Source organism: Leuciscus leuciscus, assembly GCF_965113295.1.
Source record: "Leuciscus leuciscus genome assembly, chromosome: 2".
NCBI lineage: Eukaryota > Metazoa > Chordata > Actinopteri > Cypriniformes > Leuciscidae > Leuciscus > Leuciscus leuciscus.
In genome coordinates this window covers 53,698,136-53,725,605 of record NC_138726.1, presented here as the reverse complement: position 1 = coordinate 53,725,605, position 27,470 = coordinate 53,698,136, and the positions used below count along the sequence as shown (strand labels likewise).

Sequence of the window (27,470 nt, the reverse complement as noted above, 5' to 3'; positions counted from 1 at the left end):
ATATAAATATATATTTACATGGATTGCTATGGGGGATCTATGCATGACATATTTTAAATCACCAAGAAGGACACTGAGCTGTAAACTCCCACAGCATTTTGCTTATTTGCTTCTTTTTTTTTTTAAACTTTGCTTGCTTAAAATGGTTGCAGAAACTTCTCCCCAGTGGTGTTTTCATCAGCATTACTCAAACCTTACGTCCTCCTCAGTCTGACCACTCTATAGGACACATCCAGAAAGAGATCTATTGGAAATATTCTTTCAAATGGTTTACATATATATATATATATATATATATATATATATATATATATATATATATATATATATAGTTGTTGGTGCTATTATTTGACCATCAACCATGTAGTGCTCTAAGAGACATATGTGATGGTCCAGACTGTTGCATAAATACTGCAAATGGCGAATGCATATGTAGCTTTGCATCTCTTTCATGGGCCTGTGACCAATATTCAGCTTTTATTAATATATTTTTTCTCAGAAACAAATACAAATGATGGCCTCATCTCATCTCTCTCTCTGTCTCAGCCTTTCTTGTTCTATCTCTGTTCTTGCTCTTTTGGCTCTACATCATTTGGTATTTGACAACCCAGTTTAATCAGCATCTTTTTTGTGTATTGGTGCGTGTACACACATGAAGAGTGTTTTCTTGCCAATATGTCTCTTGCCAGGTGAGCCTGTACATTTGTGTTAATGTAAATGTGTGAGATAAAGAGTATTTGTGACAGAGGCCCTGTTTGCACTTGGCAATAAGATCGATCGGATCACAAGTAGACGAGAGAGACACATTCCCGTTTACTGGTGTTTTAATCCGTCTCTTTTGTCCACTTTCAACCACTTCTGTCCTGATTTCTTCGAGGGGAGGGTCTATGGCCGGGTAAATGTATGGGTTTTTCAGACCTTTCGATCTAATGGACAAAATAAGTTTGTGCAATTTACATATGAACGCACTCTTTCACATGCGTTTACACTACGAAAGCAATCCGCCGAATGTGTTTTTAAATACCTCTGGAAGTGGTGGAAAGTGGACAAGCTGAACACGTTTTAGACCCCGTTTACACCTGTATTTAGCGTCATCCAATTGTGATCCGATCGGCCAAAACGCATCGTAATATCAGGTGTAAAAAGGGTCAGAGAGGCACAAAGAAAGAGAAAGCTTCAATCTTCATAACACAAACATCAGATCTTTGGCCCTCTGTCATTCCTTCATGAAAACCTACCTGGCTTTAGGCCGTTTTATATACAAAACAGTTGTATGTTGTGCTATAGGAAGAGGCTAGAAGCACCTCATAATATCAGTTTGGTGTGTTTACCCACATCTCTACATATCACACATCTGTCTGCACTGCAGTGCACACTTGACCTTTTTGGTTATGACAAGCACAGCAAAATAGAGGTTGCGGCGAACCCGATCTATATAAACAAATTTGACATGATTGTTTCATGTTCAGGTTAAAGAACGAATGGCTCAGAATCACTGCGGGATTAACACGATCACTTCTCTTCTGTTCATGCCTTGTTAGTCTTACTTTTCTGCCACTGCTGTCTGTGTCACGGGAGGATGACGGTTTGTGTTTGTCTCACTGTTGGCTCAGTGTGTCGAGTCTGAGAGGCTCACAATATTTCTCTCAGCCAAACACAGGACCATCGTCACGGAGCAAGAACTAATGCCAGTATGCCGTACTAAAACATGAACAGACTCAAGCTGAGGGAGCATACTGGAGGTTTAGTGTGTCATAAAAACAGGACTTTATTCTGTGTTGTGGACTAACAGCCCAATGGACGACAGCAACAACTGGACACTAAACTACGGGAGACTGTAACAAGCTTGGGTTGTTACTGAGAGTCTAGACTGGACCTGTGGATATGTACCATCTGTGGACTTTTGTGTGGTTGTAGTTATATCTAAACTCCATTTTAAACAAACTATGAGGAGTTGACTAGAGCTGCGTACAAAACAACCTCAATTCTAATAATCAATACTGTTTTAAGAGATGAGTTGAGACTCTTGTTATTTTTCTTGTTTGGTTTTGTACGCTCAACCACTAGAGTGATGTTGTGGTACATCCAGAATAAAGACTCTACATCCATTACGAGCCATTCATTGGGTCTTCAGTAGGCGTACAGTGAGAGGAGGATAACAGAATTTAACTGTACATTTTTAAGTGTGAGAACAAATCAACTGAAAATATTTGTAAATATTCAGTTACTTGTTTGTTTAATGTTTCCCCCCCCCCCCCCCCCCCCCCTTTGTTTTTGTTTTTTTTCTGGTCGAATGAAATATAAGATACTTTGTGACCAGGACAACAGGTGCAAGTTGTAATTCAGCCACCAGCAAAATTTATGAATCCCATTCGTTGGAGGTTAAATTCACTTTCTGCCGCTTCATTTAGTTTTGGGATTTGTGGATAGAGGTGATTTATTGCTCTTGTATTTGAGCATAGAGATGGTGTGTATCATGTAGCATATCAATGTCACTCATATTTCTGCACAAGTGACCAGCTGTTCATTTCAGATAGAAATCTTTAATATGGAGATATGGACTGGAAGCACTGGAAACCCTGGTGGTTATGAGAAGAATTTCATCTGCCATGAAATTGTTGTAGCATTATATTCTTACCAAAATGCAACCAGGACTTCATTAAATATCTAAAATAGGTGAAAAGTATTATTTTGTGATCACATTTTACTACACTTAAGTATATACTATTGTTAATGAATTAAGCGTCTAGTAAATGAATGCCAAAATAAAGATGGCATAAAGAGCGCAAGAGGGTCTCAATATGTCAAGCCTGGAGGTTTAAAGATTACTGAATAAATGAAGCACATGTTATTTCTCTGACAAAATAAACATTTTACTGGGTCCTAGAGCAAATTTACACCTGTTGCCCTGTTTTACTATATGTTCAGAATCAGAACGCCACACTTGATGAAGAATAAACGTGTTAATAATGGATAAAAAAAAAAAAAAGGTAAAAATATATTAATAAGGTGATGATATTTCTCTTTATTTAGAAGTTATTACACACTGTATGCTGTGACTCTGATCTGGGGAACATTAAAGAAATTCATAGCCAGACATCAGACTCCGTTTCCTTTTAATCAAATTACTAATCATCTAAATGACTAATTTAATTGGAAGTAGTGCATTAATTAACTGCATTAAATTGCTGTACTTGAAGTGTAATTTCCAACAACAAACTTGATGGACAACAGAATGGTCAGGAGATCAACATGTTCAGCTATTCTCCACCCATCACTGGTGATTGTGTCGCAAGTGCAAATGAGAAGCAAGGTTGATGGAGAAGAGTTGTTATGAAAGAAAAATTGAGAGTTGATGGAGAGAAAGTTATTATAAAGTGTTATTAAGACAGAGTCACTTGTCGCCACCTACTGGCGTAATGATGTAACCTGCAGAAAGAGTCCCTGAAAAATCACTTTGGGAACACTGCTCAGCCAATCAAGATTAAGGATCAGAATTAATTCAATCTTCATCTTTAATAAGATTGGTAAGTGATCCGCGGCCATGTCTACACCAAGCGGCAACCTTCCGGTCTCTCTCTCTTGAATCCATCACAGAAGTGACTTAAACTGCAATTCATCGACTGGCTGATAGAGACTGGCTGCAAAAGAGAGTCAATCCCATAGACCCCCATGTTAAAATGCCCAACTTTACAGCAGAAACATATGTTTACAGCCTGGTACAAAAAAGTGGTTTTGGTCTATATATCTATATATTGCCCTTCATGACAACAGTACTGTGAAGGGCGTGAATTTTTTTATAACTCATCCATTTAAATTATATTAAGCCTTAAAGTTCTGCATAATTAAAGGCGTGGCCACTTGAGTGACAGGTGGATTGCCGCTGCTGTCACTTCTCCCCGTTTGTCTGCTGTCTGTTAGCGTCTCCTCAGCTAATCCGCCTCGCTGCCCATTTTCTGTTATCCGGGAGTGATGCGCGGCCAAGATGGCGACAGCCAGCTCCGCCCACTTTGTCACGGAAACTACATCCATTATTTATTTATTTTTAGTCTATGGTTTACACTAAAATGCAGCGTAGGAAATAAAAAAAATAAAAAAATAGCACTTCTGTCAATGGTTGTTGAGAAAGAGATGAGAATTAGGTGCGTTTACACAACATCGATGTACTAAAAACAGAAACGTTTTTCCTTTGTGTTTTCACGTACAGGCGACAACGTTGTCAAAATGATCCTCATCGGGCCAGATCGCTGTCCAGCCAGTAGTTGTGCGTGACGTCACTATTTTCACAAATTCGCATTTTTGTAGTTAGCACGGATTCAATAACGATATCATTTTCAAAAACTGGCACTTTCAAAAACGGTTTTCTATAGTTTATTTTGAGGCCCCCAAAACGCCATTGTTGTTTAAATAAACGGCCAAAACGTCTAAAAAGTTTTTAGTTGAAAACGGTATCGTGTAAAAGCCCTCTTAGTGAATTTTAGCGGCCGTCGTCTATACACGAAATATGTCCAATCTGTCCCTGGATCGTAGGCTATGTGTCTAATGGCTATGTGTCTCGTTTCCACTGAGCAGTACAGTACGGTACGGTACAGTACGGTACGGTTCGGGTCTGTTAACCATGATCTGGCTAGCGTTTCCACTGCCAACAGTACCCTTACTTGATAGGCGTGGTGTTTCGATCGACGTCATTTTCGCGCGAAGAAGAACATAGTAAACTACAATGGATGACATATACAGCAGATCTTGTTCTTGCTCCTCGACATGTTTGTCACAAGAAGACAAGCGCCGACATTAGGCTTTTCTCAATATTAACTACGCAAAGTTTGTACTTGCCATGTGCGACTCCTACATGCAAATGGTACAGCGCGTTCTTAAAAGCGTCACTCAGCTCGCGATCTGCTACTCCGGTTATCTCTGTTACTCTGTATGTACATTTTAAGCAACAATAAAACGAAATATGTTATAAAACACTACTCTGCCTCTTTTCGTTTTCATTTAAATAAATTAAACATTATAGGGACACAAATGTGGTTCATGCGCAACGCATATTGATTATTCACTGCACGTTATACGTTATTCTATTTATAACAAAACGAAATTTAAAACACAACCCTAACGTTACCTCTTTTCGTTTAAATACTAAAAAAAATTACACATATTACAGGCAATATATGCATTTGTACAAATGTTGCAATAAACATCAGTGATAATCTTATAATAAGAAAATGACAAGAAACCATATTTCTTTTTGTAAAATTTCAGTTTTATCAATAATAGCCAATATAAAAGTTTAAGTAAAAGGTACAAGAAGCTATACAATAAGAAATAAAGCAAACAATTCAGTCAAATGTCCAAATGCTGCGCTACAACAGTAAAGTTAAATACAAATAGCCTATAATATGAAACTAAACTTAGCTCAGCCAAAACGATTGACAGGGAACGAATTATATATTCACGAGACCAAAGATCGCCCGTTAGGTCTACACAAGACGAATTATATCTCATGTTTAACCACTACCGTCGGAGTCATCGGCGAACGTCAGAAGAACTATAGCCGAGGAAAGGCTCATCCAGCCGGGAAACATGAGCGCCGAGCGCCCGCTGATCGCATGGATCTCACAACCGGGGAAAAACAAATCATCTTTATAAATAAACCACAGATTTGAGCTTTAAACAACTACATTCTCGCCTGAAAAACTCTTAAAATTACATTTCGTGACACAGTAACAGTAGTATTATATTAAACTGTATATTAAAAAATGGCGCTTCTTATGTTGTCATTCCCCTCGTAGCACGCGCAAGTGACGATTCTCTGTCAACCAATCAACGTCCTGCAGTGAGTCTAGCTCCACCTTTTAGTACCGTACCACTGTGCTAGGTACCCCAACGGAAGGGTACCCAAAAAGTGGTACGGTACGGTTCGGCTTTTTGGTACCATTCTCAACTTTTGGCAGTGGAAACGCAAATAAAAGGGTACCGACCCGTACCGTACCGTACCGTACCGCTCGGTGGAAACGCGCCATAAGACCGGGAGTAGACCGTGTCTCCCTTGTCTACTTGTGATCCGATCGACCAAAACGCATATTAATAGCAGGTGTAAACAGGGCCAAAGAGTAAATAAACCTACAGTTGCTAAAACATTGTCATTTCAGTTCAAGTTTATTTGTATGGCACTTTTCACAATACATATTGTTTTAAAGCAACTTTACAGAAAATTTCATTTTGGAGTAAAAACGTCCGGATCTTTCAACAATTAATCGTGTAGCTCTATAGGCTGCATTTGATAAAACACATTTGCATTTACATTTATTTATTTTGCAAGCACTTTATTCCAAAGCAGAGGTTTGTTTAACTGGTTACATTAAGTAGGCTAGTACATTAAAACCACAATACATTAATATCAATACCTATACATTTAAAACAATATTTTTTTTTTATTGTTTTAGAATTCTTCACATAAAAGTATTCATGCAGTATATATTCTGTAGAATATCATCATAAAGATATAAATGATTAAAATGTGATTATTTTGACAACAAAAATGAAAATCTTTTATCAAATAAACAGTAAAATTATACACAAAAAGAAAAAAAAAACATTTCACCATGTTGTTGCACATTGCATATATCTTTTATTTTTCTTTCACCTAGTTAAACTATCTCACCTTTTAAATGATTAACCCATATTCCCATTCCCAAGTGCAAGCAGTATAAATGGATACTGGAAGTCAGCTGAAACCTTTTGCAAGTAATCAATGGTGTTATTCTATCACTAAGCAGTCATGTGTTTTGGAGATGGTCATATGTTATCAATGTATATTTTGTGTTTATTTTGTAGGCTGAGTGTGAGAGTGCTGCCAAAATGCTGAATCTATAATTGTGAAATGGAACAATTGTTTATTTGATGCTAAAAGACTCTTTTAAACTGTTCTCTGCTTGTTGCTTTGTGATAGATTTCCACATCAAGGGTACATCAGCAGGGCGAGCATTGTACTCTTCAGCAAACTTAGCATTGAACCGGGCCATCACATATTTCCAGTAATCTGAGGCCTGTATGCTAGCGTCTGCTGGGATGTGCCAGTCAGGAAAGATTTCTCTGTATCTTTTGTAAGGATGAGAGTTATAATTAGTCTGGAAACACTTAAAGTGTACTTCACTGTGGACATCCGTTGAGCAGATGTTAGCCACTAATTTTTCATTGTTTTCATATCTGTATTGACCGAGTCCCTGTGGTCTGTGTACGGAAGCACAGTGTTCAGAGTGAGCTTCTCCACCAGCCTCACATGGAGCTTTGCAGAATGGACACTGTTTCCCACATCCAAACACTCTCTTGAAGAGCTCATTCTGGGGTTTAATCTTGAGTTTGTGGAGTTTGCCCTGTATGTCGACTTTCTTCAGATGTTCCTTCAGTGTCTGTTCCATCTCCTCTACAGATTTGGTTAGCCAGTCAGCAAATGGTTCTTGAGATGCATTGTTTAGGACCATCACTGTTTCTAGAGCATCTTTGGGAATTATTAGCTTTTGTTCAAGCTTCTTGCATATGCAATGTATGAATCCTTTGATACCATCTTCACATGTCTCATTCAGTGCCATTTTGACAGCATCTAATATCTCCTTAGTGATTCCTCTAAGGTGACCTTCCTCCAACTCAAACACTTCATGTTCGTTTGAAAACTGTTTGGTGATTTTATCTAATATCCAGCCTTTAACAAAATGCTCATATGAGCTGATGTATTTTACATACTGTTCAAACTTATCTTCATTCACAAGTTCCTTTAAGAGTGAGTACTGGAAAAATGCACGAGTGCTAAACTGAAATGCATTTTTTCCCTGAAGCATTTTGTCAACGATGTCTGGACCCAAGGAGCTGTAGATGAATGTCTCAACTGCAGGCATCAAGCACAGTTTAGTGAATTCTTCTGCCTTTCTCTGACACTGATCGCGATCATGAAACAGGTCCTTGAAATCATTGCGATATTTGTCTTTAAACTGATCAAGGCATCTACGTGGGTCATTCTCCTTTATGAAACATTCATGCATGTCTTGAAATGTTCTTGCAGAAAACCCACAAATGTACAATTTCAGGGACAGTTCAAATTCCTCTGAAAACCTTGTATTCTTGTTGGACATTAATCTGTAATCAATCATGTGTAGGATCTCCTGAATGTAGGTGTCATGGTAATCTGAATGCTGTGAAGTTGTGTCCTGGACAAACTGAGAGCATGTCTGAATGATATTTTCAGCTAAATGTTGTAGGTCCATTGCAGAGTTGTCATTGAACATACGTTTAATCCACCTTTTGTACCAGATTTCTTTAGTGATTTTGAACACCCCTGTTCCACAATTCACCAATTTTTCTCTCATTAATTGCTCTGCAACATAACTGCCTTTCTGTTTCATGTTTTCTCGAAGTTGCCAGAAAACACAATCATATATTTGTCTTTTCTTCAGTCCAGTAAATGACAGCTCATTTATGGTGTCCTGCCAAATTCGTTCAAAGAATCCATCAAGTTCTTTGTCAGTCGTATGTGCATCACTCTTTGAGCGGTTGTTTTTGCGTAACTCCTCCAGTAGACCCAGCACTTTTTTCTCCATTGTATCAGTGAATGTTTTCTTGATGTTGTCCAGATTATTCATTCCTCTCCTAATGTCCACCGTTGCCTCAAGCTGCATCAGCAAAGAGCTCTCAATTTCCCTCCTGAGACATTTTATGCTGCTCACAAAGTCTTCTTTGTACTTTTCCACAAGGTAGACATGACCCTCTGTTTGTTCAAAGTATTTGGACAGATTTTCCATTGTGGTCTTTTCCAAGGTGTCAAGCTTTGTGACAGCTTCTTGTTTCAGTTTGCATAAGAGATCATTCAGATCTGATTTGTCTGATTTAATTTTTAATGTCTCAAAATTTGACACTCTGGTTTCAGCTTGAGTTGACCAAGAGTGCATATGCTTCTTGAAAGACCATTCCCATTTGTGGAATTCTGTGCACAGTCTCATGTATGCATCAGCCACCAAGCTGTTCCTAAAGCTAAATATGAAGTTTTCATATTTGACTGCATTCCATAAGCTTTTTGTCCACTCCAAAAATTCTGTTATGTTGTTTCCAGATGTTTTGTTTTTGCATTTTCCAATTAGTTCCATCATGTTCTTTTTAAGGTCATAGACAGCCTCGGAGTAGCCAGCGTTCACTGGTGCCATTGGAGGATTTCCATGCCAGAGCCCCGGGATATACCAGTTGCAAGTCTCTGGATCATACTCAATCACATCACTGAACTTTTTATACTCCTCCTTGTTCTCCATTTTAGCTGCCGCTTCAGTCATCTCATTCAGCTGCTCCAGCAGAAGCTTTCGATCCCTCATGTTCTTGTCATGGGCTGATACATCAGCAACATTTTGGTGGACGAACAGACACTTGGGTTTTTTACCTATTTCCTTCATTCTGATGAAAGCATGGACTACAATCTGCAAAATGTCCTTCATCTCTGTGGAATTCTCCATTGCGATGTTGATAATTGTGATATCACTCAATCCAACAACAAGTGTAGCTAATTCATTGTCATGCTCATGACTATCATCTAGTTTTGCCAGTTCAGGTGATTTCAGACCTTCAGTGTCAATTATCACTAAATAATCACAACCAAGTTCTTTCTTGAGGTCCTCTGTGACTTTGATCAGCTGCATAAAAGCTCCTCTGGTGCATCGTCCACTGCTGACGGCAAACTGAACTCCAAACATGGTGTTCAGCAAGGTGGACTTCCCTGTGCTCTGGACTCCTAAAACTGTGACCACCAAGATTTTATTGTTGGGCTGCACCGAAGAGTTCAGATACAGAAGCACATCATTCACCCATTTGAGAGGAATATTTGATGCATCTCCATCAACCAGTTCCAGAGGAAAGCCACCCAACATCAGCTCAGCACATAGCCGAGGTAAGTGTAGCATTTGTTGACGGGATTCTACGTTTTCTGGAAGTGACACTGCGGCTTCATAGAGTTGGCCCATTTCACGCAGAAAGTGCTCTATTCCTAAAGAACTGTTAGAGATCTGTTGGTCAAGCTGTGCGATTTCCTCTTTGTTTTCTGAAAATTTCTGACACTTTTCTTTGTACTGCTCACGGAGGCATGAGAGGTTTTTTCGCGAGAGATTGTCAAGGTTCATACGCATCCACTGAGGGGCAGTCATGGCCTAGTGGTTAGGGAGTTGAACTGGTAACCCGAAGGTTGCTGGTTCGATTCCAGAGCCGGTGGGAAATGACTGAGGTGCCCTTGAGCAAGGCACCTAACCCCTAATCGCTCCCCGGGCGCCACACAAAGGCTGCCCGCTGCTCTGGGTGTGTGTATCCATGTTTGCAGTGTGTGTGTGTTAACTACTCACTACTCTGCTCCTAATGTGTGTGCATTAACTTGGATGGGTTAAATGCAGAGGTCAAATTCCAAGTATGGGTTACCATACTTGGCCGTCACGTGTCACTTTCACTTTCACTTTCACTTTCAAGAAGTAGGGCCTCTCCTGGCTCGAACTTAGTGCACTAACAAAGCAGGTCATTGCCTCTGAGATGTCATATTTACTTTGTTGTTTCCTGAGTTCATTTTTTTTTATCTGGAGATCACTCTTGTATGTCTCTATGTTTTGATTACCAGCTTTCCGGAGTCTGCATTCCTCTTTTTCTAGTTTTGCTAAATCTTTCCAGATTTGACCTTGAAGGGGAAGCTGATCTTTCTTGAACTGCAGTGTTTCCTTTATATTTGTCGTTAAGACATGTGCATTATTTTTTGCTTTCTGGCAATCTTGAACGTCTTCATCAACTTGAATTCCGAGTTCATGTGCTATAGTGTCCATTTCCTCCAGACAAGCTTTTTTGCCATGATTATTAATTATGTGATTTACTACAGAATGCAGATTTTTGACAAAATTTGCATCGTTTTGATTGTTCTTCAGAATGATGTTGTTTTTCTTCAAACTCATTTCAGATGCGGTCCTTTTCAGCTGCTCTAAATCAATTTTTTTACTTTGCACATTGCCCACTAAAAAAAACTGTGCTTTAGCATGTTGGTTGGTAAGTAACTTGTAGTTTGTGTCCAGATTGTCAAAGAACACAAAAACTGCAGTGGAGGTCTGGCATAAGAAAGAGTACTGTGTTTCAAAGGTCCGGATGTCACCTCTCAAGTTTGCAACAGCCACAGGTTCAGGAAAAACATCAATGTTTTTGTTTCCACAAGGTAGATACCAACCCATCTCCACTAATCCATCTGATATCTTTCTTGGAATGTCTCCGCAGTCCATGTCATGATGTACAAAAGTGTCATGATATTGTTGGGGATTGCTGAGCAATTTGTTTAAGATCTGAGATTTAGAAATGCTGCAGTCACCAAGTCTAACAAAGGACACTAGGGGGAACTCAGAGTGAACAATTCTGTCCTCCACAAAACCTTTTGAGTCTAACAAGGAATGAGGTCTAAATTTTTTCACAATATCTCTCATGGCCCAAAGCATGTACATGCACTGTTGTGTGTCGCACTTTGGAATAAGTAAAGGAACAGAGAACTGACACATTGACATTTTCGAGACCATTTCCTGTTGTAGAAAACCATCTGCACAAAGAAACAGGGCAGTCACTATATCTAAAGGGTTTACACTGCTATTCTGATCATTCAGAAAATCCAATGTGTCATTGTACAAATCTAAGCTTTGCAAATCCTCAATCTCATCTGATGAATATTTGACACTTCTTGCAGTCACATTCACCATCATCAGTTTCTTCAGGAACAGCCATGGCAAAGATGACAGAGACATGGCTGGCTCATCTGTCACTGACCTTTTGTCAATCTGTAGCACATCGCTGAGTGAGAGTTTGTTCGGGTAGTACTGCTCCAACCCCAAATCATGTAAAAGGCTTTGGATGTTTGTTTCTGTTGAAAAAGCAAGCATTTCATCAATTGTTTCTCCTCATTTCACAATTTAAAAAATGTATCAAATAAAATGAGGCATGTAAATGTATGTTGTGAAGTTTGCTATATTATACTTACTGGTTTGAGCATATGTGACAGCTTCTTTGCTTCTGTTGCCATTTGGAAGAACTTTTGTAATGTGAAAAGAGTACTTCTTTCCAGGAATTAGGTCACGGAAAACCACAGTTCTTGATTCTTTTATCTCTTCCTGAATGATTTTTCCATTGTGGCTGCAAACAACATGAAACTTGTTCTCCTCACAGCCAGATGCATCCCAAATAAGAGTAACTGATGTTGTGCTTACACCCTCAACCTTGACATTTTCAGGTGGGACTGGCCCTGCAATCATGAAAACATTTATGTTGTTAATTCTTTTTTCAATTTCAAAGACACATTGTCTTACAATTCTAGATTCATACTGCATGGATAGACAGAAAGATAATTACTGGTGCATGCAGTCACTTCAACTCCCACACTTCGTTTTTCATTGTCTGATATTGAAACAAGGGTGAAAGTGTATTCAGTTCCTGGACATAGATCTTCCACCTCTATGGCTGTGTCATTTGTGGTGATAGTAGAGGTCTTTGTAGCAGCGGTATCATAGTAGGTCAACTCAAATGTAGATATATTGTCTGGGCTTTCCCAAGCAAGAGTAACAGAACTGGTCCCAATAAGCTGCACTAAAATTCCACTTGGTGCAGGAATGTCTGTGGAAACAAGAAGCATACATTTTCAACTTCTGGAAAGAGTATAAAAAAGTACTGTCAGTAGTGATTGGTTTATCTGTATAAATATGCATTCACTAATGCAATCTCTGCATGTCAGATGACAAGGGGAAAAAAATTATTTTGTAATAATGTGCACTGATGCGTTATGCAAAATAAGACCAAAAATGCGTATTAAGAAAGAAAATGTTTCCGTTACTACCATAACCTCGGTTAAATTAGTAACCAAACGGTTATGTAACGGTTCACTCGACATTTCGTCAATAGCTGATGCTATGGGGAACGCAATCCAACAACACTGTATTATTAGTGCAGGAATGTCCCAGCCCATAAGGCAGAAAAGAGGCCATGCGAGCCTGGCCCAGGGATGGAAGCTCGATGGCATTAACAAAGTGAGCAGACTGGACAGGGATTATTACTGGCAGTAGTGCTTGGTACAGGGAAAAAACTTAGGCTGGGTGGCAATCTGTAATGGAAGTCGGAAAGATATGTACCATAGATAAGCATCACTCTCCAGTGGAGTGTGATGCACTTAAATATTTAATAAAGTTGTTGGCATCCAGCAAACCATAGTCTAACCCTATGACTGTATGTCCTCTCAGATCTGGTTGATGACCTGGGGGAGCAGGGCCACTGGTGGAAAGGCATACAGGCGCGCTCGAGAGAAAAATATTGCTACATCGGGAAACATATTAGACAGTGAGTGATCTCCTTCGAGGCGAAGGGTTCCACTTCCGCCTGCCCACAGACACTCCAGATCAACTGAACTATCTGGGGGTGAAGTCTCAATTCCCCTAGAGTCACACCACTCCGGGAAAGCATGTCCGCACCCTGGTTCAGCCTGCCCGGCACATGTACTGCCCTGACCGAAGGTTGTACTGTGCCCAGAGGAGTCGTCTCACCAGTCTGTTCAGAGGGTGCAATCTCAGGCCTCCTTGGTGGTTTATGTATGCGACCACTGTCATGTTGTTCGACCGGACCAGGACATGGTGGTCTCTCAAGTCTGGCAAAAAGGCCTTACACCAGCTGCACCACCATCATCTCCAGACAGCTGATGTGCCAGTGGAGCTTCAGACCTGACCAGGTGCCGAACGTTGACCTGCCATTGCACACCACGCCCCAACCTGTGTGGGAGGCATCTGTCGTGACCACTTTCCTCCTGGAAACCAGCCCTAAATTCACTCCCAATCTGTACAATTGCAGAGCCAGGACTAAATCGGTCGCATATGAGGCAGGCCTAGTGGAATGACTGAGGAGGCTGCTGCCATCAGCACCAGCATCCTTTGCAACGTCTTGAGCAGACAAAGATTTGAATGATTCCCTGAGTCTAGGGGTGGGAATCGTAAGAAATTTTCCGGTTCTGGTTCCGATTCCGGTTCCGCCAAACGATTCCGGTTCCGGTTCCGATTCAATAAAAAAATATTAAAACAACTAATAAAAAATAGAAGTAAGGGAAAAATCCACAATCCTTTTTGTGTTTATTTCTTATACTTGTCAAATGAGTTTAACAGACTGGTAATGTCAACAAATTCAACATATTGTTAAGCAATTTTTGCAAAAAAATATGAGTTTTTCTGAAGGAAAATAAAAATTTCTGCATTCTCTAGAATAATTTGGGAACTCTCTTGTAGCTTAGGGACTGTTCGTTTTTTATTTAAAGGGATAGTTCACTTTGAAATTAATTTTTGGTATGTTTTAGCTTACCTCAAGGGCTTCCAAGATGTAGGTGTCTTTGTTTCCGCAGTAGTTTCAATTTTGATATTTTTAGGTCAAACCGTTCTTGTCTGTCAGTCATATAATGCAGGTCGATGGTCACTGTCTCAAAACACAAGCACAGAGTCCAAATTAAAACAATTCCCCATCGTCCAAATGAAACAATTCCCCATCATAAGTACACATTGATGGCCTAAGACACGAAACGAGCGGTTTGTGTGAGAAAACGAACAGTATTTATATCGTTTTTACCTCTTCTAACCACAGCCACGTCCAAGTGATCTGAGAGCGCGGGCGCTTCGGTCTGCGCAAGCGCCGGAAAGCGCCGGAAGTGATCTCTCGCGCCTGTACGTTACTCATTGTTTACACAGAGATTTCGGAAGTGTTACCTTTCACTGTGAAGATCTAAACCTATTTAGATATACAGGAAATCGCAATGGAAGACGATTTCGATATATCAACAGACAACGTTGAATTTTTTTCACAACCATATTTATTTGAACCAGAATACACAGATCAAGAACTCAGAGCGATGGAGGAAGCATCCGCTGCAGCAGCACGTCTTCAAGCCTCAGAGAGACAGAGATCTCTTCAAAATTGGTGGTGTTCTTGTAGCAAGTGTTGTGAGATGCCAACAGAAGTGGAGAGCATATGTTGTCAGCTTTACAAATAGAAAGGACACATACAAAGACGTTGTTCACATAATGTTACCTCCGTTGGATGCGAAAACATCATAGGCACAGCTGATGATGTCAGTACTAAGCGATCCACTCCTTGGTTTATAAAATCATCAGGGGAAAAATTATCGCTGCAGACCCTCCTCAACTTTAGTAAGTTTATGGGTGTGTTGATATCCAGCCGAAGAGCGATCAACCATAACTTCAAGAGAGAAGGCTCATAAATTGGGAATTCGTGAAAACACCACTCCCGGATGAGTTCGCGCGAGCATACGTAATTGTTTTCTTTTACGACGGTTGAAACATCCCGAATAAGCGCAAATTAGTACCATTTCTATTAGCCGTCTTACCTACAATCTCTGTTCTGTGTAAACAATGAGTGACGTACAGGCGCGAGAGATCACTTTCGGCGCTTTCCGGCGCTTGCGCAGACCGAAGCGCCCGCACCCTCAGATCACTTGGACGTGGCTGTGGTTACAAGAGGTAAAAACTATATAAATACTGTTCGTTTTCTCACACAAACCGCTCGTTTCGTGTCTTAGGCCATCAATGTGTACTTATGATGGGGAATTGTTTCATTTGGACGATGGGGAATTGTTTTAATTTGGACTCTGTGCTTGTGTTTTGAGACAGTGACCATCGACCTGCATTATATGACTGACAGACAAGAACGGTTTGACCTAAAAATATCAAAATTGAAACTACTGCGGAAACAAAGACACCTACATCTTGGATGCCCTTGAGGTAAGCTAAAACATATCAAAAATTTATTTCAAAGTGAACTATCCCTTTAAGGGGCCACCGGAGGAGTTTTGAGATCTGTTGTCAAAAAAGACATGACCCTCCCTTCGCCAGCAATAAATTTTTCTATGACCCTCCAAAATGTTTGTGAAAAAAGGCATGACCCTCCCCGATAATTTATTGATTAGCCTACTTCTGTACTGGTTTGCGCTTGGCAAAGATGTTGCGATAGCCATTGTTTTTTTGTTTTGTTTTTTTTAAAACCATAAACTCTTGCTTTCTCATCTTACTAGGGCTGTAACGATAGACCAAACCTACGATTCGGTTCGTATCACGATTTTTGATTTTAGATTTGAAAAAAATCATGTTTTCGGTGCTGATGTTTGTGACTCGTTCAACATGTGGGTGGGGCTGCCAATAAAGCATCTAAAAGCTGTCACAAAGAACCAGCAAAAGTAATGATAATTAATATGTCAAATATAGCAAGGAAACATTTTAATTGTTTATTAATAAACAAGTGTTTTCTGTGTCGACTGCAAAGATGAAGTTGACGATGCGTCGCGATCTTCTCAGAACACGGCAGAGAGAAATGCACATTTCATAAGCAGAAAGCAGTCTGTTTTCCTTCGTTTTGAATTGTTCTGTTTAAAAGTAGACATTTCAAGCTTTCTATATATTTCTCAGGTCTGTGAGGCAAGTAGCATACCTTACGCTGAGTTTCGGTTCATTTATGAGACAAGAGTCCAGTTCACTCGCCCGCGCCTCCGTGATTATCTATTTTCGACTATATTTACTTCTTATTTATTAAATCCAGATGAAACATTGATTAAAATTAAGATACAATTAATAAAAAAACGAAATTCACTTTAAAGAAAGGCTTTGTGCTTTCTGTTTGAGGTCTCTGTGAAATTTTTAAAGTCGCTTTCAGAGCAGTCATGTCCGTAATGGAGAACTGTCACGCCCGTAACATTTTTGTTTTTTTTTCACATAAATGCGAACACGAAAAATTAAATAAAAATAATATTTTATGTTCTGTGGAGGCCGATCTTTATTCATCCGGTGGGTATATATCTTTTGGTTTGCACAGTGTAATTTATAGAAGAATTACTAAAACATATTTTGCCACCTAAAAGTTAAAGATTTTTTTGTGTCACGTCACGTCACATGTGTATTTCCCTCATATTAAATATAAAATTTAATGTGTAGACTGATATTTTTCTAATGTCTTGACTCCTTTATTTTTCTAATGTCTTGACTCCAAAATATTGGTATTAAATGCATTTTCTGAGAATTTATATTTCAAGTTTTGACTGCAAATGTTACGTCTATAACACTGGAATCGCCCAATTTTAACGAATTTATCCTCAACTAGTTTTTGTGGTGTAGGTCTACGTATTTTATTATGTTAACTTAAATAATACTAATAGTAATTTAAAGATGTGGTAGCCCTACATCTTACACATCGTGGAAACAAAATAAGAATGGAACTAAAATATGGTAGTATCGTGCTACAGCGCACAGTCTATCAGCAGCAGTTCTGGCGCCTCAGTCGCAATACTGTAAAACTCGACGTTCACACATGTTAATGCAGTGGTGGAGTTACACTCACAGGACACTGTGCACTTATTCGCAATCACAAAAGTTCATTATTTGCTCGTGCTTTAAAGCTTTGCCGGGTAAACATTTCATTGGCATTCTGTTCTGACATGATGCATTTTTTCTAAGCGCGAACTGAAGTGCGCGCGCACTGTCAAACAGCGCCAAACTGGATTTTTGTTGGGTCAGACCCATCTGATATCGAAGGGGGGCTGATAACGCGAGATCAACATGGAGCTAAATGGAAAAAAATATCACCAAACAAGCCACTTTGAAATGTTGCTGTTTTCATGTATATAAAAGTTGGGTGACCCTCCCCCTAGACTAAAAAAAGTTGAATGACCCTCCCCTCAACAAAGAATAAAAAGACATGACCCTCCCCTATTTTCCTCCGGTGGCCCCTTCCATAAATACCGAACGGTCCCTTATTGTATAATCTCCAGCAGTGGAGAATACCCTCTCAGAAGGGGTAGAATATGCTTGAACACCCATGTAAGATGTGTGTAGAACAGATTATTTTTAAAATCGTTTTGAATGACTGATTCATAAAGACTTTACTTGTTTCATTACTGGATAAATAAGCGCTCTAGCAGTTAATAAACAGTACTGCATGCGTCTTGCGGAAGAACATTGTTGCCGGAGCTACTTCTCTCTATTTATGTCTATGATGAGTCACGCGGGCACTGGGCTACTCCGCAGCGGCTGCAATCCGCCAGTCTAAAGTATAGTCCGAGTATAAACGCTCATTGCAGGCTTACGCCTGGTTCACACCGGACGCGGAAGTGGCGCGGAACGGAAAATCACGCGCGGTCCGGCGCCTGCCTGTTCACACCAGACGCGTATTCTTCGCGGAGGTCGACAAGCGCTTCTGCTTAGTTGTTGTTTATTCAGAGCTATTTTTTACATCATGGGTAAGTAAATAACCTCATAAAATGAATACACCATGTTTCTGTAACCAAGAAGTTTGTACACTTCTTTTATTAATCCGTTGTCGAGACACACACGCAGCCAGAGAGAGAATATGGTAGACAGTAGTAGTGTAGATATACCGTTGAAATATACATCCTCTCTTCAAATTTATTAAATCTATTTTCCTCTTCCTGTTTCCCAGTGCCAGTAGACAGGAGGAGAGCCCTTGCCCTATATCTATTGCTTCGCAGTTGTCATTCGCGGTATTTTAATTTGAAAATTGCTTATATTTTGACAATTGACCGGATTGTCTCGTGTTTCTTGGAGTGACTTCCTGCCGGAATTGAAGCGGATCACTCGCGGCTCACGCAAAAAAATAGACCAGACGCCGAAACTGGCGCTTCACGGCGCGGGCCGGCCGCGGCGCTCCGCGTCTGGTTTGAACGACACCATAGGTTAACATGGGCGCCGAAAGGAAGCGTGAAGCTATCTTCCGCTTCTGCGTCCGGTGTGAACCAGGCCTTAACGTAGTAATTCAGGATAAGTTCATGATGCACTCACTCATTGTATATATTTTGTAAATTCTGAACACAAAAAAGTTACAGGCTGCGTCTTTATGAATGTTTTGAAGCATCAGATGTAATAATTTAATAATGCATTTGACGTGTTTTCCTCAGTGCATAACTTACATTTTATGGTTATATCTTAATCTGTAAATGCTAGAAAGAAGAGCTGTCACGATACCTCGATTAAATTTGAGTACTTGATTTTTTTAAATCATCAATTGAAATTTACCTGTGTCAAGTAACCGGCAAAATATCGGATGTGGCGCATTCCACGGACGAGAATCCATGAACCGCATTATAAAACCATTTTCTAAGGCTGCACAATGTATTTAAACCTTTTAAAAATCATAGCATTGTGCTATTGTGAATTCGCAAAGCCATATATGCCCCACAGGTTTAATATATGCGCTTTATTTACATGCGTGTGTAGGTCACATGCGTCTCAGAGTTCAAATGCTGCTCCACGTGAACTGTTATCATTTACATTCGTGAAGCGCGTCTCAAACACCATCTCTGCATGCTGTGAGTTTGGGTTACTTATAACGTTCATCTGGGAACGCAATGTGCACCATCAGATTTGTAAGGTGAATAATTTGTAAACCTATACCAACACAGGAGAATATATCAATATATTTATAAATATGCGTAATAAAATAAAAGTTTAAACTGTCTGAGTTTTGATGTCCACATAATCTTTTTCACCCCTCCTTGAACTGCCACCTTACCGTGGTGGAGGGGTTTGAGTACCCGAACGACCCTAGGAGCTATGTTGTCCGGGGCTATATGCCCCTGGTAGGGTCTCCCAAGGCAAACAGGTCCTAGGTGACGGGTCAGACTAAGAGCGGTTCAAAAAACCTTTATGATTGAGGCAAAATCAAGGACTGTGACGTCGCCCGGCATGGCACAGCCGGGGCCCCACCCTGGAGCCAGGCCCGGGGTTGGGGCTCGTATGAGAGCGCCTGGTGGCCGGGCCTTCCCCCATGGGGTCCGACCAGGCTCAGCCCGAAGGAGCGACGTGGGGCCACCCTCCCATCGGCTCACCACCCGTAGGAGGGACCGTAAGGGGCCGGTGCTTAGAGGATCGGGCAGCAGTCGAAGGCGGGGGCCTCCACGACCCGATCCCTGGACACGGAAACTAGCTCTAGGAACGTGGAATGTCACCTCGCTGGCGGGGAAGAAGCCTGAGATTGTGCGTGAGGTTGAGAGGTACCGACTACAGATAGTCGGGATCACCTCCACGCACGGCTTGGGCTCTGGAACCACACTCCTTGAGAGAGGATGGACTCTTTACCACTATGGAGCTGCCCATGGTGAGAGGTGGCGGGCTGGTGTGGGTTTGTTTATAGCCCCCCAGCTCAGCCGCCATGTGTTGGAGTTCACCCCGGTGAACGAGAGAGTCACTTCCCTGCGTCTTCGGGTCGGGGATAGATCTCTCACTGTCGTGTGCGCCTACGGGCCAAACAGCAGTGTAGAGTACCCGGCCTTCTTGGGGTCCCTGGGAGGGGTGCTGGAAAGTGCTCCGACTGGGGACTTTGTTAAAGGGTTATACTGGGGGACTTCAACGCCCACGTTGGCAGCGCCAGTGACACCTGGAGGGGCGTGATTGGGAGGAACAGCCCCCCGATCTGAACCCGAGCGGTGTTCTGTTATTGGACTTCTGTGCTAGTTACAGCTTGTCCATAACGAACATCATGTTCAAGCATAAGGGCGTCCATCAGTGCACGTGGCACCAGGCCGGAGGTCAATGATCGACTTTGTGGTCTTGGACACTCGGGTGAAGAGAGGGGCGGAGCTGTCAACCGATCACCACCTGGTGGTGAGTTGGATCCGATGGCCGGGGAGGAGGCTGGACAGACTCAGCAGGCCCAAACGTACTGTGAGGGTCTGTTGGGAACATTTGGCGGAGTCCCCTGTCAGAGAGATCTTCAGCTTCCACATCCGGCGGAGCTTCGACCGAATCCCGAGGGAGTCTGGAGATATTGAGTATGAGTGAACCATGTTCTCCACCTCCATTGTCGACGCGGCCACTCGGAGCTGTGGCCGTAAGGTCTCCGGTGCCTGTCGAGGCGGCAATCCTCGAACCCGGTGGTGGACACCGGAAGTAAGGGATGCCGTCAAGCTGAAGAAGGAGTCCTATCAAGCCAGCTGAGGTGGCTCGGGCATCTGTTCCGGATGCCTCCTGGACGCCTTCCCGGGAATGTCTTTGTCTTTGCTTACGTCTATTTTTATTACCACAAAAAAAATAAAATAATTCCCACTATGGAAGTCAATGGGGTCCATCAACTTCCATAGTGGGGAAAAAAATACTATGGAAGTCAATGGGGTCCTTCAACTGTTTGGTTACCGACATTCTTCAAAATATCTTCTTTTGTGTTCAACAGAACAGAGAAACCCATACAGGTTTAGAACAACACGAGGTTGAGTAAGTGATGATACAATTTTCATTTTTGAGTGAACTATCCCTTTAATCATTCAAATAATCGACATATTACACGATTACCAAAATGATCACTATTGACAGTCCTGCTAGAAAGTCTTGTGAGCATTTCATTTAGCATATTCTGACAACAAGCGTCTTGTTAAACTTCACAGCCTTCAATGAATGAGCGCCTGTGGGCGCATGCACGCCAAAGTAAAATACACATTTTGCTAAAATATTGTTTGTTCGAAATTAAGGTTTAAAAATATACATGTAACAGAAGTAATCACATTTTTTAAGAGCAGGAACAGTAAAGGCACTATTGTTGGTATAGCCCATTAATGTAATATAATTACTATGTTCAGAAGAGTTAATCCTCAGAATGTGTGTTCCTCATACCTCATATAAGTTAACATTTTGTGCTTTTTTTAAAATAATTTTTTATTTAGTCGTTTTAATTTCTGCTTTAAAATAGTAAGCAACCAGTTAGATTTAGAATGTAATGTTTGTATTTTAACCCTTTATGCTAATGATGTATAGCATAGCCTATATTCACTATATTTGTTTTCAAAGGCTTTATATTATATGTTGTATTTTAACCCCTTTATGCTAATGATGTATAGCATAGCCTACATATTCATTATATTTGTTTTCAAAGGCTTTATATTATACGTTGTATTTTAACCCTTTATGCTAATGATGTATAGCATAGCCCACATATTCACTATATTTGTTTTCAAAGGCTTTATATTATACGTTGTTTGGAGGACAGCATTGGGCAGGATGTGAAATAACATTGTTTAAAATAATGGATTAAAATCAAATTATTAATTCAAAAATAATCATTTTTAATGTATAATAATTTTTTACAAATTTTCATCTGATTAATCAACTAATCGAAAAAATTTATCTACAGATTAGTTAATTGCTGCCCTTCTCCAACTCCATGCCATCCACGATCTGACACAATGTCGAGTGAACCGTTCAATCATTTTGATGCAGTCAGAAAGTATTAAAAAAATGTTATCAACTTCTTGACATTGGCAATAAATCCACATTTAAAACAAACTATAGACCTTATTCAGAGCATCGCCATGACATGTATGAAAGCGAGGCTGTGAGGGATAGACTAACCATGTTTTCAGTAGCATCTGCTGTAAAAAGCTGTATAAAGCTCCTAGATCACTTATAATTTTCCACAGCTCATTTTTCCTGGAGTTTTTTTGTCTACTGAAATTTCCTGGAAAGATATGTTTGAAGTTTTTCGTCAGCTGGGGCTCGTTCTTCGTACGTTGCTTATTACATCCGAGATCAAATGACACATCCAAGATGATATCATCGTGCTAATCATGATCTGGCTAACTCGGTTCTTCGAACACACTTGCCGGATATGATTAGTATCGCTGGATTGAGTTATCTGAGATAATTGCGCGTTCATGCGCTGGTTGAAAAGGGGATATGTATCGATAGTAGAAACATTGATCAGCAACGCTGCTATTGGCTGCTCAGCGTGGCCAAAGAGCGCGCTCAGTTTTTCTCCTCAGCAGAGCAAGAACTAATAGTCGAAGTTTATTCTGAATTTTAATGTTTAATTAAAACGCCAGGGAACACCTCAAAGTCTGCAAAAGCCAGGAGAGAGGGCTGGCAAAAAGTAGCAGATAATTTAAATCCGTTAGAAGTGGCCATGTTAGATGTTTTTATCACTTATTAGCCTATATTTTTGCATTTTAATAATTGCATAATTACTTTGTTCATTGTAATGTCATTCACCACACTAGAACATGGGAACAAACAAATGTGAAGTACAAAAATATTCTACATAATGGTCATTTTTAATTATATTATAGTCTCTTTTATAAAAGACACTGTTAAATAAATGGTTGTCTGTTTATAAAAGCAACCAAGAAAAAGGCTGAGAAAAAAAAAAGAAGAAAAGATCTTAAGAAGTAGCCTACACTGTAAAATAATTTTTGCTGCATTAAATTAAGGCCGTATAGTCATTTCAACTGTTAAATCTTGAGTAATGATGAATTGCTTTGACTTGTGAAAGTGAAAACTGATAAACTTATGTTAATGTAAAATATTTTTCCCGAGTGTAGTTCATTGTAATGACATTGTGTTTTCCTCTTTTGTGCACTTTTACATAATACACCAACACTTGTATCTGTTCCCAAGAAAGTGGTGGCTGAAATATGTGCAGTAAGTGGACATTTTCTAACTTTCCAAAGGAAAGAAAGTATAAGACTTTGTAATGTCCATTTGTTTCCATTGCACTGGACAGTGAATAAACCCTCAGATAACTGTCATATGGAGGAACTAGCCTACCTGCAAGTGCATAAATAAGTTTACTTAATTCATACTTGTATGCTTTATGGCTGCAATATAAGTTGCAGGATTCCACATCTACAGAAAGGCCTACAGAAGAGTCTGCACAGACAGAGGAGACACAGGCCTACAGGTGGGCAGTGGATAGACAACTTTTCCTTTTTATTTATTGCATGAGGCATGTGTCTAATATCTCGTTGCAGGCACTTGACCACTGGCTTTTCTTTACAAAGAACAATTGAAATAAAACTCAAGGAACTAAGTATATTTGTCTTTTATTAAACATATAATGAAAAGTGTTTTTTTTTTTTTTTTTTTTTTTTTTTTTTTTGCAATGTTGTGTAATATGGCACATGCAACAATGTCACAGGCCCTGTCAGGTGTGCAACCCTCAGACTTTTCAGACACTGAAATCTTCCCTTTAGTTAGCCAAAGTTCATTTCATTGTGTGCCCTTGTCCTGGCTATACTGCATTGTAACTGGTTTGGGTCAGGGAATTGGGTCATAAAACACCTGTCTGCAGGCAGGAACATGTCATAATCATCTATGAAAAAATGCAGTTCTGTTAGGATCAGCATAAGTGTATGTAATACAGTGAGCTTGATATTTAATTGTGGAACTTTTCTTACCACTTTCAAATAATGTGCATAAATGCAACTCTGAAAATTCTTAAGTCATACACTGATCCTGGCCATTTTGCTTTCACATTTGTGATATGGAAGATTTTAGTCAACTGCCTTTTTTTTATTTGATATAATATTATTAATCTGGAATATTAAGAATCCCAATAGTAACTGGGCTGCACATTTACATTGTGAACCCCCTTTCTGTTCACATAATCCCCTTCATTGAGGCCTTGATGGCAGTCTATGGAAGCCTATAGTCTATGGTACCAATGACGTTAGTGAAGCCTGAGTGACATACTGTAATCGGCATGGTCATGATTGCATGATCTTCATCAAAAAAAAAAAAAAAAAAACTGCTTTAAAAAAACTGCTTTAAAAAAACTGCTTTACAACATTGGGTCTTAAAAACCTAAAACTGTTTTTTAAACCTAAAAGCGCCAGGTAAACTCCGAATGACACGACAGACGGCACTTTCCATCAAGTTCTCTGCTCCAATAGTGGGGTCATTCTATATTTAGGGGTACATTTCATGTCATCCAAAAAGTCAGGAAATCAGTATTCTTTTTTGAGCAATAAACTAGGTGGTTAAATAATATATGCCCTTAATGTGCTAAATTAGTTATTTGGCAAGCTTAAGCTCTAATGATTTTTTAAAAATATGTTAATGAAAATTAACATTTGATTCATTATTTTGTCAACTGTGTTACGGACAAATGCTGTGTCAAATGAAACATGAATGAAGTAACACATGTTTGATAACACATTTGTTTGAAAGTTTTTTAGTCTATTCACTAGAGTTTTTGAGGTTATCTGTCTAACTGATTTGTAAATATGAATTGGGGGCTTCATAATGGTCGTTGTGGGATGATGTCATGAAGGATGAAACTTTTCTTCAACATAAATTCACAGTATGCTGAATTTAGTATTATTCATCATCCTTACCCAAGATTTCCATTTCCAGAGATATCCCTATCTAGTTTTCTGACGGTTTAGTTCACATTTAAAAGATTTATGACATAAAAACCACACTTAACACAGTTGACAGTGAAAGTAACACAGTTGACAGAAGTAACACCGTTGACAGGACACATTAGAAGGAAAAGAGAAAACTTCCTTTAAGATGATAACTTTCTTTTTATTCAACAAATGTAGGTTTAAATCAATCATGAGTAATTCTGAATGGTTTATAACCCTTGACAAATGTGAATATATTATGTTATGGATACTGAGTTCATAGAAAGTGTGGCCGTGATGAGATCAGTTAAGTTTATCCATTGTAATGCAAATCATGGTTTTAGGCAATTTGTAATTTTGTGTAATGTAAATGTAATTTCCATATAATGTAGTGTGAGCATAAATTGAAACTGAATTGTCAACATTGTCAGTTGATAGGTAACACAGTTGACGGGTAACACGGTTGACATTTCGGCCATTTTAGGGCCTTGTGCAAAATGCTGGCCTTGGACTAGTTAGTAGATGACCTTGATTAACTTATGTTTTTATATTCTTTCTCTACACATTTATAAATATAACATGTGACGCAAGTTCACCAGAACATGTTGATAACACAGTTGACGGTCAATGAATCTATTCTATGCGCAGACAATAATATAGATAATATATTGAAGAGGAGAAGTTATGACTTACCACACTGTCTTCACATTTCCCTCCAAAAAAGGAATTGCATCACAGTGATGTTGGACATGTGACTTTGGAACAAATCATTGCTGATTTATAGGGGGTTTTATAGGGAGTAACACAGTTGACACTGATTTCTCTGACATACACAAAATGGGTGATTTAATGTAGATGCATGAGCAAAATATATTTTTAAACACCTTTCTCACAAGTTAATGATTATTTTGGACAATATTTATAAGAAATATATACAGAAACATGCATTCTAGAGCTAATCTGAAGAGCAAAACCTCATATTTACCAAATCGGACAGCACAAAAACAGCAACTTCCAGTATAGAATATGCTATTTTTGCAAGATAAAAGATGGGTATCTGTTGGATTTTTGTATTAAATGAATTAGAAATGTCCCTTGATATAAAAGTGATCATTGATTGAAGTGAAATGTTCATGATTTAAAAAAAAAATGATAATAGAGTCCATGGACCTGACATGTACCCCTAATTATAGAATGACTCAGTGTAAAGGAAAGAGCCACTCGCAAATAATCATAGGGCAATGCAAACAGTTTGTGCTGTAGTTAAAGCCCGACTCCGACAAGTCGAAAATAATGTGCGTTTCCAACAAATTAATAATGTAAACGACAATCTCACGAGTCACGAGAAAAAAATTTCAATCTCAGAAAATGCACTATCGCGCTGCGCTGGACTTCCCGTAGCCTATCAGCTCCGCTTATGAAGCCGGGATCTAATCCTGTTTACATGAAATAAGCCTGCTCCCGAGCAGGTTCAAGTTTGCACACCTGTTGCTATGACAGCAAGTCCAGGATGAGCGTCGAAGAACCAAACAATCCAAGATCATGCCAAATCGTCAACAATCAAATCCAGCTAACTGAGTTAGCGACGTACGAAGAACGAGCCCCAGAACAATTAAAAAACAACTGTTTTTACTGTTATTGAAATAACAGTACAACCCACTGAAGAGATGTAGGCCTATGTCTATCCCTCACAGCCTCGCTTTCATTCCAGTTAAAAATCAAAGTTGGCGCTGCTGCTGTGGATAAGGTCTGTTGTAATGATAAAGGCTATTTATATGCGTTTACCTGTTGTATAAGGTAAACATGTTCATTTAAATTGTGGCCAACATTCCAAAATCATTATTGTGCACAAATATACATATAACTGTATTACCTTGTTGTAACTTGGAAACATCTTCCTTGTGATATGACTCAACAGTACATGCTTCTGTTTGTTGTTTGTCTTCAAGGTGTTCACAAGCATCTTCAAATTCCTTGATTTTGAACGTTTTTCAATAATTAGTAACATGCAAACTCAGGTCTGTCAAGACTAAATTTGACTAAATAAATGCGAATTGCAACTCTCTATGTCTAAATCGCTTTATTTGCAAATAAATCTGCCTTATGAAAGAAAGAAAAAGTGGTGCTTGCTTACTTCATCCTCACTGGGGCAGTCCATTTTTCTTGCGAGTTGATTGAGACTCCTATAAGAAATCTGATGCAGATTTAATTACATAATATGATTCAGTAGGGTGATTAAAATGGTGGCTTCATTTCAAAATTACATTAACAATAT

The 27,470-nt window shown here is 39.6% G+C and overlaps 2 protein-coding genes and 2 long non-coding RNA genes across 6 annotated transcripts in view; 2 read left to right on the top strand and 2 right to left on the bottom strand.

The window, feature by feature from the left end:
- LOC309490716 (neuroligin-4, X-linked-like) overlaps nt 1-174 on the top strand; it is a 3,341-nt gene extending 3,167 nt beyond the window's left edge. Inside the window, exon 2 of the mRNA XM_082159937.1 lies at nt 1-174. This exon is cut by the window's left edge and continues 1,586 nt beyond it. The gene's annotated coding sequence lies outside the window, so the exon portion shown is untranslated.
- LOC309490522 (interferon-induced very large GTPase 1) overlaps nt 1-27,470 on the bottom strand; it is a 79,811-nt gene that overhangs the window by 51,831 nt on the left and 510 nt on the right. Inside the window, exons 2-7 of one of the 3 annotated variants that reach the window (XM_082159741.1) lie at nt 27,330-27,389; nt 27,069-27,168; nt 12,391-12,651; nt 12,023-12,283; nt 10,485-11,905; nt 6,141-10,163 (exon numbers count right to left, since the gene is read on the bottom strand). In XM_082159741.1, coding sequence (XP_082015867.1) covers nt 6,897-10,163; nt 10,485-11,905; nt 12,023-12,283; nt 12,391-12,651; nt 27,069-27,168; nt 27,330-27,353 — 5,334 coding nt within the window. In that variant the 5' untranslated portion in view covers nt 27,354-27,389 and the 3' untranslated portion in view covers nt 6,141-6,896. Of the gene's footprint in view, nt 1-6,140; nt 10,164-10,484; nt 11,906-12,022; nt 12,284-12,390; nt 12,652-27,068; nt 27,169-27,329; nt 27,390-27,470 lie in introns of those variants that run through there. The other 2 variants (XM_082159739.1, XM_082159740.1) reach the window with 2 other exon arrangements.
- LOC309490865 lies at nt 15,855-16,821 on the top strand. The gene is made up of 2 exons (XR_014202859.1): nt 15,855-16,357; nt 16,409-16,821. It is a non-coding gene; the product is annotated as an uncharacterized lncRNA (long non-coding RNA).
- Nucleotides 16,367-27,062, bottom strand: LOC309490834. Its single transcript, XR_014202850.1, has 4 exons — nt 26,806-27,062; nt 21,920-22,567; nt 16,769-21,836; nt 16,367-16,699 (listed from the first exon to the last, which is right to left on the bottom strand). It is a non-coding gene; the product is annotated as an uncharacterized lncRNA (long non-coding RNA).